Consider the following 14,777-nt stretch of genomic DNA (forward strand, 5'->3'; position numbering starts at 1 on the left):
ACAGAGTTATGCTAAGAAACCCGGAAGTTGTCCGGTTTGGCCTTCAAAGTAAAGTAGTAAGAGCTCATCATTCAGGAAAAAGCATATCCTGTAGTATCATCATTCATGTTTTGGTGTGATTGAATTTTTCCACACAAATTCAGTGGTTCACACGATAACACCAGACATTGCAAGAAATGTATACTTGATGTAAATACATCTTGTATTTTTATATGTACTTGCTTTTCTGTGTGCTACAAGTCCTCTATCACCTGTTTTTGTAATTTATCACTTAATGTGTTCTATTTTTTAAAGACATCTTTTTCTTTATTCAATTACCTAAAGTAGTATTACTGTTCACTATGACATACCTCATTAAACATGGACTCAACAGTATTAAACCCACTCAGTTTATCCCTTATTTGTGAAATACAATTCATCTTTCTTACCCAGACCCAAGCCAGTTGATAAAGATTGTCTGAAAGTAATCCAGTATAATATGGGAAATGTAGTTATTTTGGTGTGTGCTTGTATTTATACATGATGATGATCTCCTACCAGGCCTTGCTATTTCTTATCAAAGAAGATAACTGAAACTGTGCAATTTAACCTGAAAAGATTGCCTTTTTTTATGCATGGAATTTTGCAGGTAATACAGCCAGCAGATTTAAATTCCAACGATTGATTGATTATGTAGCCCACACGCATGGTTCATGGGTGATTAAAACCACCCAGAACATCACTGGTACCATCTACAGAGCATCAGTGACATCAGTGAAGCGAGACGTCTGCACAGAGCCCAAAGATACTAAAAGACAACACCCACCCAGCCACAGTCTGTTCACCCTGCTGCCACCTGACAACAGATACAGAAGTATCTGCTGCTGTACCACCAGACTACAGAGCAGCTTCACTTTCCACGCTGTGAGACTCCTCAATTCAACTCAACACTCCACCATATAAAATAGTTGTTCTAGTGTAGCATTAAGAGACTACAACTTGCATATTGTTGTACAACCCTGTGTTGTAGATGGACAAATTAATGAACCTTGTAAGATAAAAAGCCCTTAGTGGCAGCTAAGCTCTATGTTAAAATGAGGAAATTAGCAAACTAAATTAGATTTTAAATGAATTTAAATGTAAATGAATTTAAATTTAAATGTAACATTCATTTACTACGCCTTATTTGAATTACACAAAAAAACATCCGTCAACGCTGTAGACTATTATTTTGAAAACCCCACCCGGAAACGTACTCAGTAGCCTATGTAGGATCAATTCACTTGTTATCAGTACGTCAACTCGTCAATCTTGATTCAGTTCAGCTGCGTAAATCTTTAATTCAGGGGAAAGGCCGTTAAACAGGTGGAGAGCGGCAGGCGCAGGTGTCCATGTGCTGCGATGATCGCTGAACTTCACAGACGTGCTGCTGTGTGACTTCATTTTAAACAGCACCACAGCAGCTTCGGGTGGGTGTAAATCACTGCGGCCCATAGTTTTATAAATGTCTTTTTGAATCGACTACATTTTCTGGATCACTTGAGGACCCGGACTACAGCAGTGTCCAGCACACCACCGTCATGGCCTCTGCCACCTCCACCCCTGCCGGCCCGGGCGGCCGCTCCAGCCGCTCCGCCAGCCGCCGTAGCGTAGCCGCCGGCCTGCCCACATCTAGCACCAGCCCGACCTGCCAGTCCCGCATCCAGGAGAAGGATGAGCTCCGACACCTCAACGACCGCCTCGCCAACTACATTGAGCGGGTCCAGGAGTTGGAAAGCGAAAGGTCCTCCATACTGATTCAGCTGGAAGAAAAGGATGAGTCGAAAAGCCGGGAGATGGGCAACGTGCGGCGTCTGTACGAGGAGGAGTTGGCCGATGTCAGAAAGTCCCTGGACGAGCTGGCTGGAGAGAGGGCCCGTCTGCAAATCGACTATGGAAACCTCTGCGAGGAGTACAGAAAACTTCAAGTCAGGTAGAGGCGATGGAATCAAACATGAGCCATTTATTACTATGCAGGTATACAGAAAGCTCTTACGCCAGACTACGCTCAAAATTCGTCTCATTTAATGCAGTCTTGCTCGCCGTTAGACGCGCACACATCTGCAGAATGATAGATGTTGAGGCGGAATTAAATGCACCAAGCCGCAGGTGTATCGGTAATTTTCCTACTCTTATAAATGTTCACACAGCTCCCCACTGATACCAGAGGATTTTGAGATGGTACAAAATGTCATTAAAAAAACTCACTGAAGCCTTCACTTGCACAATAGTAATAGTTACACAATATAATGACTGACTGACATTTCACGATGAATATCCTCGTTGGAAGGCAAGGCAGCATTCACTCAAGTGTCCATAAACCTGAGTTGTTTTTTAAAATGTACCACTTCTATCAGATGTTTTGTTTGTCATTGTTTTCAAATTTGTTAGGCCTACTCTTGTTTGCAAATGTGATGCATTATTTCCTTTTTATTTTACATGGAAGTAATATGGATTTGCAAAATCAATACAGATGATGCATATGCAAGATTCTGCAGTCTGTTCCTTTCACAAACCTGACTTTAACTACAGGAATTCTGTAAGAGTGGATTTCTTGAAAGATGGTTCAGGTGGTGCCATTTATTTGTTAGTGAGCCGGGCAGCATTAAACACGCATTCATTTGAATGGAGTTTGGCATGATATGAGAGAAGACTAGCTAGGTTGCCTTCTATGGTGCACATGTTAAGATTGTTCTCCCTCCTCAGGAACCAGAAGAAGGAGAGTGATCTGGCAAATGCCTTGGCCCAGTGGAGGAAAGCTGAGGCGACTCTGAGCGCCAAGGATGTCGAGTACAGAAAGCTGCTGTCTGACAACAGGAGACTCGATGATGACTTTACTGAGCTCCAGGGCCAGCTGCAAAATGTATGCATTGAAGCCTAGTTTACACATACTTGAGCATGCACAGAGCTACTGGGAAAAGTGACAGTTCATCAAGTTACCATTTTTGAGGTCCTCAAAGCCCCTATTTGTAAGATTTGAACATTTGTCACTTTTTACCACTCCTAGTACAGAAACGGCTTCAACTTTTCATCTGAACTGGGATCAGGATGTGGTTGGCCAGCTTAACTGTTCAAGGATTGCCATCAAGTTTTGTACAGATGTACGCGTTTCCCAGATGATAAATTTTACTGACATTGGTGATTCTGTAACTTTTCCCCTTGTGCTGTCATCAGACCAACATTATAATTTCTACAGTTCTTTGGTTTGATTCAAGACCTGCAAGTCCAATGGCATTCCCAGACTTGGCTGTACTTTGTGTTCAGTGCCAATTAGCAATTAAGATGATGAAAATGGTGAACATGATATCTGCTAAACATCAGCTTGTTAGTGTTTTTGACATAGCATTTAGTTAAAAGCATAGTATAGCCTCACTACCATGGCTGTAGACTTTCACTCTCCACACATGTTCCACATTATCGAGGAAAAAAACTAGAAGATTCAGTTTTTCCTTTTTATGGTGTCACAATCACCAGACCCTCAGTTGAGCAGATGAGTTACTTTTACTTCCCAACCTTAATTTATGTCAACTGTATGAAGAATCAAAGTCAACTAAAATGCTCCACACACAGCATGTGAGCAAATAAAGAAAATAAATGTGTCACCGTCTAACAAACATTTTTCTAGAGGGGGCCTGTGTTTGAAAGCTCAGCAGCCACAACTTTTACAGAGCAACGATGGAACAGATTCAGTATTTGAAGTGGGCAAATATATTCAGATTGTGGTGGGTGTTACTTTGTTTTAACGGTGTGTGTATGGTCACCAGGTGGAGGGCGTACTGGCGGACACAAAGAACCAACTGACCTCTGAGATCCTGAGAAGGGTGGAAATGGAGAACCAGGTGCAAACGCTCAAAGAACAGCTTGAACTCCAGAGGAACATCAGTGAGCAGGTAAAACACACAAAGTGGGATACCCCCAAGCTGGCAATATTGGCTATAAATGATTCACCTTCACCCCTTTTTTTAAATTTAGCACATTCTTGGCGTTCTCTGATTTTCTGTATCTCCTCAGGCTAATGCTGGCACACTCAGTCATTTATGTTTTGTAGGAGATCTTTGAGATCCGAAACCGACACGAGAGCCGTCTAGTGGAGGTGGACTCAGGACGAAGGAGAGAGTTTGAGAGTAAACTGACTGAGTCGATGCAGCAACTGCGCCATGATAGTGAGTCTCAGCTGCAGCAGTACAAAGAGGAGATGGACCGGACCTTCAGTTCAAAGGTATACACACCATAAGGTGGTGTGTTAAAGGTGTCCAGATGTAATTTTTTATATATCTTTTTCTTTTAATATCTTTTAATATTCTTTTTGCGCTCTAGATACAGACTGCCCAGCAGGCTGCACTAGAGAAAAACAACGTTGCATCGGCCACCAAAGAGGAACTGGAAACCACAAAGCTAAAAGTAGAGTCCCTCAGCTCCCAGCTCCAACAGCACCAGAAAGATGTGAGTGTCACCTGTTGCAAAAACCTCAAGACATCTGTTAACAGAACAAGGTCAGCTGTGTATAAAATAGACTCAAGCAGCCATGACCTGGGTCACCATCCACATCTCGATTTGTTAAGTGGATGCTGTTTCTGCCTGTTGGAGAAACAGACCAATGACAAACAGGGATGGGATTGATGCAGCTGTACTAGTTGGTAGGGCTGTACCCATTGACCATATATAATGATGCTCCCTCCACATTGTTGAATCGACATCCTCAAGTGAAATCTCGAACAAGATCTTTCAGTCTAGAAGTGAAACTAAACTCTAAACTGCAGAAATTCAGGTAGAAGTGTTAAAAATGCTGAGAGGTTAACACACTATCTGCAAATCACTGAATGTCACTGCCACCTGACCTTTGTGATTTTCAGATAACATTTCACATAGTGTGTATTAAAATTCTGACAGGTTCTGTGAAGAGGTGAAAAAACAGAGTAAATTAAAATCACTGGTTAATAATTTGTCTTTAAATCAACATGATGTAACTTCGACCTTTTTTAAAATAACAGCTTCAGAGTCATGTTGATGGTACAGTGTCTTGTAACAGAGAAGAAACAAGTGACACACCATTCACCCTATGTAACTTCAGTGAGAGGGGAGGATCACAGCATTACAGACATGTTTACTTCAACATACAAGTTTTCAACACATAACTTTGTTACGATGGAAGGAGTTCTTGGCCTAACCTAAAAGAGATGCTCAGATTTAAAGAAAAGTTTTGATTTTGGACAGAAATGTGGATACTTTTTCCCGCAAAACAATGTTGTGTAATTGACACATAATCTGTCCAAAAAAAAAAATGTTGAACTAATTCTTTGAAGTATTTCTTGGGCATTGACTTCTGAAGTCCTACCTGGTTTGCTGATAGAAAAGACTCTAGGAAGTGATTCTGCCCACTTAATTGTTGGTTAATTAAAGAGCTTCAGAGGTATCGGTGGAGAAATTATGTTAACTTTGGACAGAGCCGGGTTAGCAGTTTCCCCTGTTTCCAGTGTTTGGGCGAAGCTAATCGGCTGCTGGTGGTGGCTTTATTTGGACAGTTATTGTATTAACTTGCGTCTTACTCTGGGCAAGAAAGCATATAAAAATACAACCCTGACTCCAAAAGAGTTAGGATGCTGTGTAAAACATAAATTAAACAGATTGTACCCTTTCTAATTGAGTAAATGTCTCAAAAGGATTAGCAAATTTTCACAAAGACAATATCTCTAATGTATTGCCTCCACAAAGTGTTGAGCCATTCCTTTCAACACATGTTAAAATGTCCACAGTATTGCTAAATGGTGTTCTATTATGTTGTGTTTGTATACATGTTGTGAGGTTTATCTTTACTCCAGGACAGCTGGCAGGCTCGTTTTCATACATTTTCTCGTATTTAATGTCAGTTCTCTTCCCCTCATTCTGCTTTTGATTATTAATAAAAACCTCCTCCTGTAAAATAATAGCAATAGAAATCTTCTGTCTGTGTCATAAACCAGTATCTATGTGAAACGTGTTCCCCTGGTCTCCGTATTCGGAGTACTGTCATTTGAATGAGGGTTTTTTTGTATAAACTGGCATGCACAGTCAACACTGCATCAGTGAGTTGAACCTACAGTCGAGGTGTGTGTGACTCCTCTCGGCCTCTAGAGCCAGCTTTTTCTTGGTTGCTCTCCCTGTTTATAGTTTTTGTCTTTGGTAATCTTGATGCACATACATCGGTTTAGTTTCTAATGTTTTCCAACACTGTAGTCAGCTGGCTCTTTCTGAAGTTTGTCCTGCTAAAGCTGCTTTCTGTTGAACTAATTCCTGTTTGTCTACAGCCTGAAGATTCTCCCATTCTTTGATAATCTTTAAATTGCAAGTATTTGTTTAGTTTGGGCCTAGAGTTGTCGCTTCATGGTGCCTTGGTAATGGCGTTGGCAGTAGGTTCTCTCTCATGTTAACATTTGTCTTCATATTACTCTTCCACTCTGTCAGAAAATGGTGCTGGAGGGCCGCTTCCAGGAGCTGGAGAGGACTCTGGACAGGGAGCGAGAGGTTTGGAAGCACAAACTCTGTCAGAAGGAGCAGGAGCTGCAGAGCATGAGAAGCCAGATGTACGGCCAACTGGAAGACTATGAGAACCTCCTGGACGTCAAGTTGGCTCTTGACATGGAGATCAACGCCTACAGGAAGATGCTGGAGGTGGAGGAACAGAGGTATGACTGTGATCCATCTATATCATGCAAAAGTTGAATAAGACATTAAAGTTACTGTCTGCTTGTATAAATAAAAAACACAGCATGGTAACTGGCTGTCTGGCATCTGGCTTACTATCTGGTGCTTTTGCTTCCAGTTTGTGGTTTTCATCCAAAAGTATTTTTTCTCAGATTGCAGCTGTCACCGAGCCCCTCCCAGCGTACAGCCATACCTCGAACACACGAACACAGCAGCCGCAAAGTCAGAGGGAAGAAACGGAAACATGAGGGATCCTCCGGCAGCTCGCCCGCCTATAAAATGACCACTCGCTCAGCAGAGCGCGGTGCTGTGAGCGTGGCAGAGGTTGACATGGATGGAAAATATGTTAGACTGAAGAACAACTCTGAAATGGTGAGGCGATAATGAGTTTAGTTTGGACTCGTCTAAATTTGTACTTTTTAGTGTCAAGAATATTCCAATATCTGGTTTCACTTCATTGTGGCATGGCTGTGTGCGAAGACACTGATCATTTCATGTCTTCTAGGGACACAAGTGCCCCTTTCCTGGTCATTGAGCAGTTTTCTGCATTATGACTCCAGCAAATCTAAAATCAAATTTAATGTCCTAATCTTAAGCAAAAACTTAACACATCTGTGCTTCTTTCTACAGAGCAGCATTACATGCAGCATTTTAACTGATAATAATAATAATAATAATAATAATAATAATAATAATAATAATTTCTGCATTTCCAGGAGCAGCCACTGGGTGGCTGGGTGGTTCAGAGGTTGTACCCGGACTCTGGGGATATCTCCTTCCACATCCCCTCCTCCTGTGTCCTGGCTGGTGGGCAGACACTCACAGTGAGTAGATACTGTTCTTCTTGTTTAACCGTTTCCCTCAGATCCCCTGCAGAAAGAACATGCTCATGAAAGCATCACGAGGTGGGAAAATAAGCTAGTGAGCAGTTTGATGGGGCCTGCCCAAGTAGGTGAAATGGAATTAACTAAAATGTGTGTGTCAGATTTGGGCAGCAGGTGCAGAGGCAGAGGCTGATTCTGGGGACCTGATTCTGCAGGGCCACAGGAGCTGGGGCCCCGTCACAGATGTAAGGGTGATCCTTCTGAACACTGACCATGAGGTAAGTGAAGCAAGCTGTGTCCCAAGAAGGCACCTGTATACACTGCTTTAATCACTGCAGTCAAAATCTGTTTTAATTAAAATACCTTTTGGACTCATTTTGTTGCATTAAACCACCAAAAATAGTAAAGTCTCCTGGTCAAACCCTCATAAACCAGAGTTCTATAGAGCTTGTCACAGGTGACATTTTTTAAGGATGCGGTGGTGTTTCTTCACAGTATCTAAAGTGCATAATTTTTTTCCCCAGGTATGTCACATTGTTGATGGATGTAACTCACCATAGGACTCTTTAAATCCCTTTTCAGGAAATAGCTGAGCGCAGGGTGTATATGCAGGGCAGAGGCGACGAGGAAACTGAACTGGAGTTTGAGGAAGACCTTGTTGCAGGCAGTGACATCCAGCACTTTCGGAGACAGGTGACCGCACTGACTCATAAAACCAGCAAAAAAACAAGTTCCATAACCTCGATATGAAGTGTAAAGTGATTTTTTTTTTAGAGATAGAAACACAAACGCTGTAGTTTATGAAACATGATGTCACTTTTTTTCCCGCCTACACTGAAGCCAAAGAGAAAGAAGAAGTGCTGTTCTGTCTCATGAGTGCAGAGCAGACGGCGTGCTGTACAGTAGGTGAGGAGGGTGGTGCTGCTCTGCTTGCCGCTTGTACCTGCTGTGTGCTGGTCATAAGATGCATGGCTTGTTTAATACACGTGGGATTTTCTACTGCCATTTGAGTTTGATTCAGCAGCATGCCAAACATTTTGAGTTGAAGACTGGGGGCCTGAGACTTAGAAGCTGGCTATCAGCTGGCATGGTTAACTCTGGGTTTACCTCGGTGTTCTTTTTATTACATTGTCAGAACCGTAAGAGGAGTTAAGAGACACCCTGTGGAAAATTTGAGCATTGCAGCAACAGAAACCCTTTTCAGCATAGTAAAATCTATACAACATGATCACAAGAAAAATAATCTAACGGTAGGAAAAATGTCCAAATATGAAACCATTAAGAATAAGGCGGCTGTAGCTCAGGAGGTAGAGCGGGTCGTCTAGTGATCGGAAGGTCACTGGTTCGAATCCTGGCTCCCCCCGGTTCATGACGAAGTATCCTTGAGCAAGATACTGAACCCCAAATTGCTCCTGATGAGCAGTTGGCGCCTTGCATGGCAGCCTCTGGCATCAGTGTATGAATGTGTGTGTGTGAATGGGTGAATGTGGCATGTATTGTAAAGTGCTTTGAGCTGTCCGAGAGGACTGGAAAAGCGCTATAGAAATGCAGACCATTTAACATTTAAATACGTTTTGGAATTATAACATTTTGAATACTGTAGCTTGGAATGGGACAATAAATTATTTTTCTAAAATCTGTTGCAATATAGTGCATTAATTTCAATTATAAACTTAAGAATAATGCATTAAAAAAATTAAAGCAGATTGTTCGTGCTGTATTGAGGCATTCAGACCAAATGGGAGGCAAATTATTTGTGCGTCTAGTTTACAAAGTCAATGTTTTCACTAGTGTATTTGTGCCGGCCGGTGTGAATACATAATTCTCAGCATTCGCGTGGGTTGAAAATGGTGATGCTGTGCCGATCGCCGTCGACATTCACACTGAGGTCATGATATTAATGTCACTGGTGTCCGAACTTTCATAATCAGCAAAGGAGGAGAGATGATAATCAGTAATCGCAGCCATTTGCGGACACCAAGAGCTGTACGATAATTAATCTACTCGTATGGAGACGGGGACAAAAAAGGAGTTGGCATGAAGGAAAGTGAGCGAGGAAGTCAGACTACCTGGTCAGTCATGGAAATATGTCTCAGCACAGCATAGCCCTGATCGATCCAAACTCCATTCCGGGAACAAGCATTTTAAAAGTTGTTTGCTTGTCATCTAGCTGACAGACCTGACGAAGCATGCATTCAGGCTTTTTAAAAGGTGCAGTATGTTGTTACTTCCTTGTGATCCATGTATTGCCGTCTGCCCCAGTGGCTAACAGCTGTCTGCTCTGAGCTCAGCCACCAACCGTCGCTCTCCACTCACTACAAACTGCCCTGATCTTAAAGGAGCCATGCCACTCATTAACACCAGAAGCCAAGCTTGGTGGATGACATAAGTCTCATATTCTACTGTAGAATTGTCAGGAAAGATTATAAAAATACCAAAACACACTGGAGTGGGGCTTCAAAAAAAACACCCAGGTGGAACTGTTGACGGGAGCACAATTTGTGCAATTCATGCAAGGAATTTTTTTGTAACATCAGAGTCCTTCAAGCTGGAAATGCCACCTCCTTTTTAAAGTTTATTCTTACAATAAATCACAAAGCTTCTAATAAATAAGATTAATTTTTGTAGTCTCATGACAGCCCTTCTAAAAATATATTTTTCCTAACAAATTGTAAGGTTAACATGATTCCAGTATGTTAAGTGCAGTTTTGGTTTAATTATAACGTTTTAAGAATAATATAATTTATTGGGATAATATGGGCAGGGTAATGGTGACTGTCGCATTTTCAACATGGTCAGTAGTGTAGAGTGTATGGTGGGGGGGAAAAATTGATCTTTTTTTGTAGTGACATTTTGGTGCTTTGTTGTCACATGAGTGTGTTATGAATTGAAACAAGAAGGTGCATAAGGCTGTTGCCAAAGCAGAGAGAAAAACAGAGAAATGTTGCATTTATGACTTACTGAGCTAACCGTGTGTGTGATTGTCTTTTCTAATTGAAGAGGGCAGTTACACTTTTTATTTCCAATTATTTTCTTGAAGAGAGCACATGGTATCCTGAATAGAATAAGAGTGTAAAGGCAATCTACACTACAGGGAATAATGCTGGTAATAAAACAAACAATATTAACGTTTATAAATCTGTCAGTGTGGTAAACTGTTGGAATCTGTTTGAAACCACCTTTCTAAATTATTTAAAGAGATATTTTCTCATGTAAAAATGTTGCTTTGTTTCTCATTTTTATTGTGAACTTTCTTCCCTGTCAGAATCCTGTTTGAGTACTGGTTCAACTTTCCTAGTGATCTGTTAGCCATGCAGCATAGGTTACCATGGTCTTTTGATTTTTTTAAAAGTGAGCCACCTTTGAGCTCTGAGGTGTGAGCTTTGAGCCCGAGTTAAACCCAAAGATACAGTACATGTCTTGCTTCATGGTACATCACCCCAGAGTCTGCATTTAAAGATGTTCTGTACTGACCAATTTAAAAACCAACGCAGTGTTAATGAAGTGTTGTTCCACCATGAGCCTCCAGAACAACTTCAGTGCTTCTTGTCATAGTTTCTCAGGTGTGTGGACTGTATTCTGATAATACCCTGTGATGGTTTCATAGATCCTTTAATATTTCACCTGTCTGTATATGCAAAGTAGGGCTTGTGTGTGCTTCCTCTGGCTATGGAGCTGTAACCCAGCCAACTATTAAATTGCATTCCCATCAATCAGATCTCCCATACGTTCACTTTAATTTGTTACTTTGATGTTGGAGTTTTCTGCCCTGTATTACATGAGGGAATTATTCTGCAAAAATGCATGTCAATGCTAACATAGGTTAAAAGCTGACAATGTGAGGATGGTCAGGCTTATTGAATACATCTGGTACAGTTCGCCTCTCATGCCATGTGATCCAATGCACCATATACAGACCTGGCTTTGTAGCTGGTGTGATCCATCACAAGATGCTCTCTGTAGTTGTAAATGTGTAGATTATGGAATCCATAATATTTACACACTTTCATTCATTTTTATTGGTACAAGTAGAAAGGCTGCCAAAAGAAAATGCAATACAAAACACGGTGATATAAAAAACCATAATAAATCCAGCTAATAAACATAAACTACCATACATTTTCCCAAGTGAAAAGCTGTAGAATATTAATTTCTCAGGGGAAAAAAAAGCTACGGTGCACTTGTTTGAGTTTGCGTTAAGCCCCAGGATCTCCCATCTGAAGGAAAACCTCCAGATCTACAGATGTGAACTTGACAGTGTAGGCTATTGTTGCCTATTGTTGCCCCAATTGCATGTTCTGTGCTAACCAGACTGCCTTTATGGGACCAGCATGTGTCCCATGATAGTAATTGATTAAATGTGATAACACTACCGTTTTTTTTTTGTTTTGTTCAGGATCTATCTAAGGAGGGGAGCTGTAGCATCATGTGATTTCTTGTCCATCTCCCGAGTCTTTCATATCTACCTGGAAAAACATGGACCAGCTCCCGCCTCTGGGGTACAAACATCTGCTGCTGTCTGGTTCTAGTGTTGTCTCATTCAACAAAGTGCACTCGGACTAACTACAATAGGGCATCGACATGTTAGTCTGACTGTGAAGTGCTCACATGCCTTAGAGCAACAGTATCAACCTCAGTATTCCTCAATAGTTTCATTGCTCTAATTGCACAAGACGAGAGATGAGCTTTGCCTTGATTTGTTCTAATTTAAGTGTGTGTGTGTGTGTGTGTGAGAGAGAAAACTGGCATAATAAAGTTCTAAATACATTTCAGTCAGACACTTGGCTCAAAGTATTATTGACTGTTTATTACAACAAATGCAATTACAGTAGAGTTTGGCAGAAAAGACTTTGTGCTCCCAGTTCACAGTGGCTCATTATGTAACACTTGTGTGTCAAATATAATGGCAGGAGGAAGTTGGGAAGCCGAATCAAATTTTTAGCAGCACAAGTTAAAAGGATCAGTTCACCAAAATTCACACTTCAGAGTCATTGTTTTTCTTTCCTCTGGTACTAACTTTCCAATGCTGATAGTTTAGTTTTATTTGTCCAGGTTTTGAAATTTCTGCGTGTGACTCTGCAATGTAAATGAATTGAATTTGTCATGTGGTTCTAGCATCATTGAAGGCAAAACATTTTGGAAAATCATCTTTGAACACGGCACCCTTCCCACCCCCAAAAGAGGATAAAATTCCTGAATGTTTTTATGTGTATTGTGGAATTGCCCTTAAGCTCCAGTTGGGACGCAAGAAAATCTAAAGAAAAGCTTAAGTATTGCAAAAATAATTTGCGTACTGCTCCAGTGTAAAATTGGCATATTGGGGGGGGGGGGGTGATAAAGGCCAGTGGAAATGGCCCTGATCCTGCGTGTCTCCAGAAAACGGGACATCTCAGTCATTGAGCAGCTCACTTTTTTTTTTTTTACCCAAAGCGTTGAGAGAGAAAAAGGGGAACTCAAAAATGGTAGGTAATCTTCCCATCATATCTACAGTAAGTTTTAGGGAAAAGGCAAAGTCATGTAGGGGTAAAACAAAAAGGTTTTTGTCTCAACCACTATGAAATTCGTAATAGTTAGAGATTTGGTAAAGAGATTCTGTTCCCTTCAGCAGGAATTATAATAACTTTGGTGAAACCTGACTTTTCATTAAGCACCATCATCAGTTCAACGTTGTAATTAGGCGAGTATTTTTGTTTAGAAACAAATAGCTGAAAAACTGACATTCCCATGGCCTCAGCTGCTAAATAGCTTGCATAAGCCTGCTTACATGTTAAACTAAGAATTATGAGCATGTTAGCATTTAGCTCAAGGCTCAGCAAGGTACAGCCTCACAGAGCTGCTAGAGTGGCTATACATTGATCACAGTATAACTTGAGTGTTGCATTAGCTGCTTCTACTGTAGACAAAGCATTCATGTCCTGCTGCCACTCAATATTACATGACTCAGTAGACTGCTGCAGGTGTGAGTCCTAACCAGGAGACAAGTTAGCATTTCTGCACTTCCAATTATCTTGGAGTTGATAGTTTATTTTGAATGGGTTTTTGATCTGACTAAGAATTGCATGTGTTCTGACATAAAATACACTCGTGAAGTCTTGACATTTCATAAAAAGCAGTTGGCAACAAGTGTCTAATGTCCCTGACAACCTCTGTAATCTCATTTAAACATCACACAGAACATAGAAAGTCCTCTACTCACTAGTTCGTCTCTACAGGCCGACTTTAGTTGTAAACTTCTTACTCAAACCTTCCAACTTGTAGATTGATGAATTTATATTTAAGTGTGTATAGAACAGTGTAGTGAGGAGCCTAGTGGTGGTAGTGTTGTGCTACCACTGTTGTTCTTGTATAGCCTAACATTAGCTTTTTACCTTTATGCTTCAAAAATCATAAAAGTTGTGTTCTTCTATGAAGATTATCTTACTGAACACAACATGTCAGTATCATAAACTTATTTGCCAAAGAGTTTATTTTCTGACATAATCCAAAATCCAAAGGTAACAAAATCCCATAGGCTTTTTGTCAAGGGAACCAGGGTAATGCTACCTGACTTAAAATATGTCAACCCTGCTAAAAAAAATAGTGAGGCGGTTGTTTGTATTTAACAGTATCCTTGGTTTTATTCCAGATGGGAGGCCTTTGTTATGGGTCAGCCCCCTCTCTTTCACCATAATTACAAAAGGAATACATGTGGATGAAATGAATTAAATGCCACGATGTGTCAGTTGCAGATGCTCAAATAATTGTCATCTTGTCATGCCATCTTGAATTCATTTAAACCACTTTCCAAAGACATGGTTCCTGTGAAAGTTTGTTACCATCAGTTACCTTGATGTGAACACAAACTGTCATGGATAAGGAGAACCTTCATTCTATAGCTGAATGGTTACAGAGCTTGTCATGTGGCTGCACATTCGCGATTGTTGCTGGTTTGATTACAGCTGGCGAGCTTTGTTGCATTTGATAACCCTTTTTCTCCTCCACCACAGTTCATTTAATTTGTAATGTAACATGTCATTTTTCAGTATTTGAACACCACAAACAAAATTCCCTACACCTCCACTGTGTTAGGGTGTAGCTATAAATCTCAGAGACAGTCATGTCAAAACCTGCACAAACACAACCCAATCTGTTTGCATGGACGATTATCAGTGTTCCCTTTAAAAGATCAGACCTGAATGATGAGCAGAGCTTCATTGAGCTTCATTGAATTGTGTGTGAAAGAATGATTGAGTAAACAGCTGATGAGTTGTCAGA

The 14,777-nt window shown here is 40.9% G+C and overlaps 1 protein-coding gene across 2 annotated transcripts; it reads left to right on the plus strand.

Moving 5' to 3' along the window:
* The first annotated feature begins 1,249 nt into the window (after window positions 1–1,249).
* Window positions 1,250–12,301, plus strand: lmnl3 (lamin L3). 2 transcript variants are annotated; one of them, XM_084353790.1, is made up of 12 exons: window positions 1,250–1,951; window positions 2,725–2,881; window positions 3,783–3,908; window positions 4,067–4,237; window positions 4,336–4,461; window positions 6,460–6,680; window positions 6,852–7,071; window positions 7,416–7,523; window positions 7,685–7,801; window positions 8,106–8,216; window positions 8,364–8,429; window positions 11,920–12,301. In XM_084353790.1, the coding sequence occupies exons 1-11, from the start codon at window positions 1,560–1,562 to the stop codon at window positions 8,397–8,399; spliced, it is 1,785 nt and encodes a 594-aa protein (XP_084209916.1). In that variant the 5' UTR covers window positions 1,250–1,559; the 3' UTR covers window positions 8,400–8,429; window positions 11,920–12,301. The 2 variants fall into 2 exon arrangements, with proteins under 2 accessions (XP_084209916.1, XP_084209915.1); XM_084353789.1 differs by lacking the exon at window positions 8,364–8,429 and having other exon boundaries at window positions 1,251–1,951.
* Window positions 12,302–14,777: the final 2,476 nt, after the last annotated feature.

Source organism: Pagrus pagrus (genome assembly GCF_965226575.1).
Source record: "Pagrus pagrus genome assembly, chromosome: 1".
In the NCBI taxonomy this organism is placed as follows: Eukaryota; Metazoa; Chordata; class Actinopteri; order Spariformes; family Sparidae; genus Pagrus; species Pagrus pagrus.

Bases quoted from the DNA above. Each gene is read 5' to 3' on its own strand.
- lmnl3 (XM_084353790.1), top strand. From the start codon at position 1,560: ATGGCCTCTGCCACCTCCACCCCTGCCGGCCCGGGCGGCCGCTCCAGC. The intron at 1,952-2,724 runs GTAGAGGCGATG...CTCCCTCCTCAG, and splicing joins TACAGAAAACTTCAAGTCAG to GAACCAGAAGAAGGAGAGTG. The intron at 7,072-7,415 runs GTGAGGCGATAA...CTGCATTTCCAG, and splicing joins TGAAGAACAACTCTGAAATG to GAGCAGCCACTGGGTGGCTG.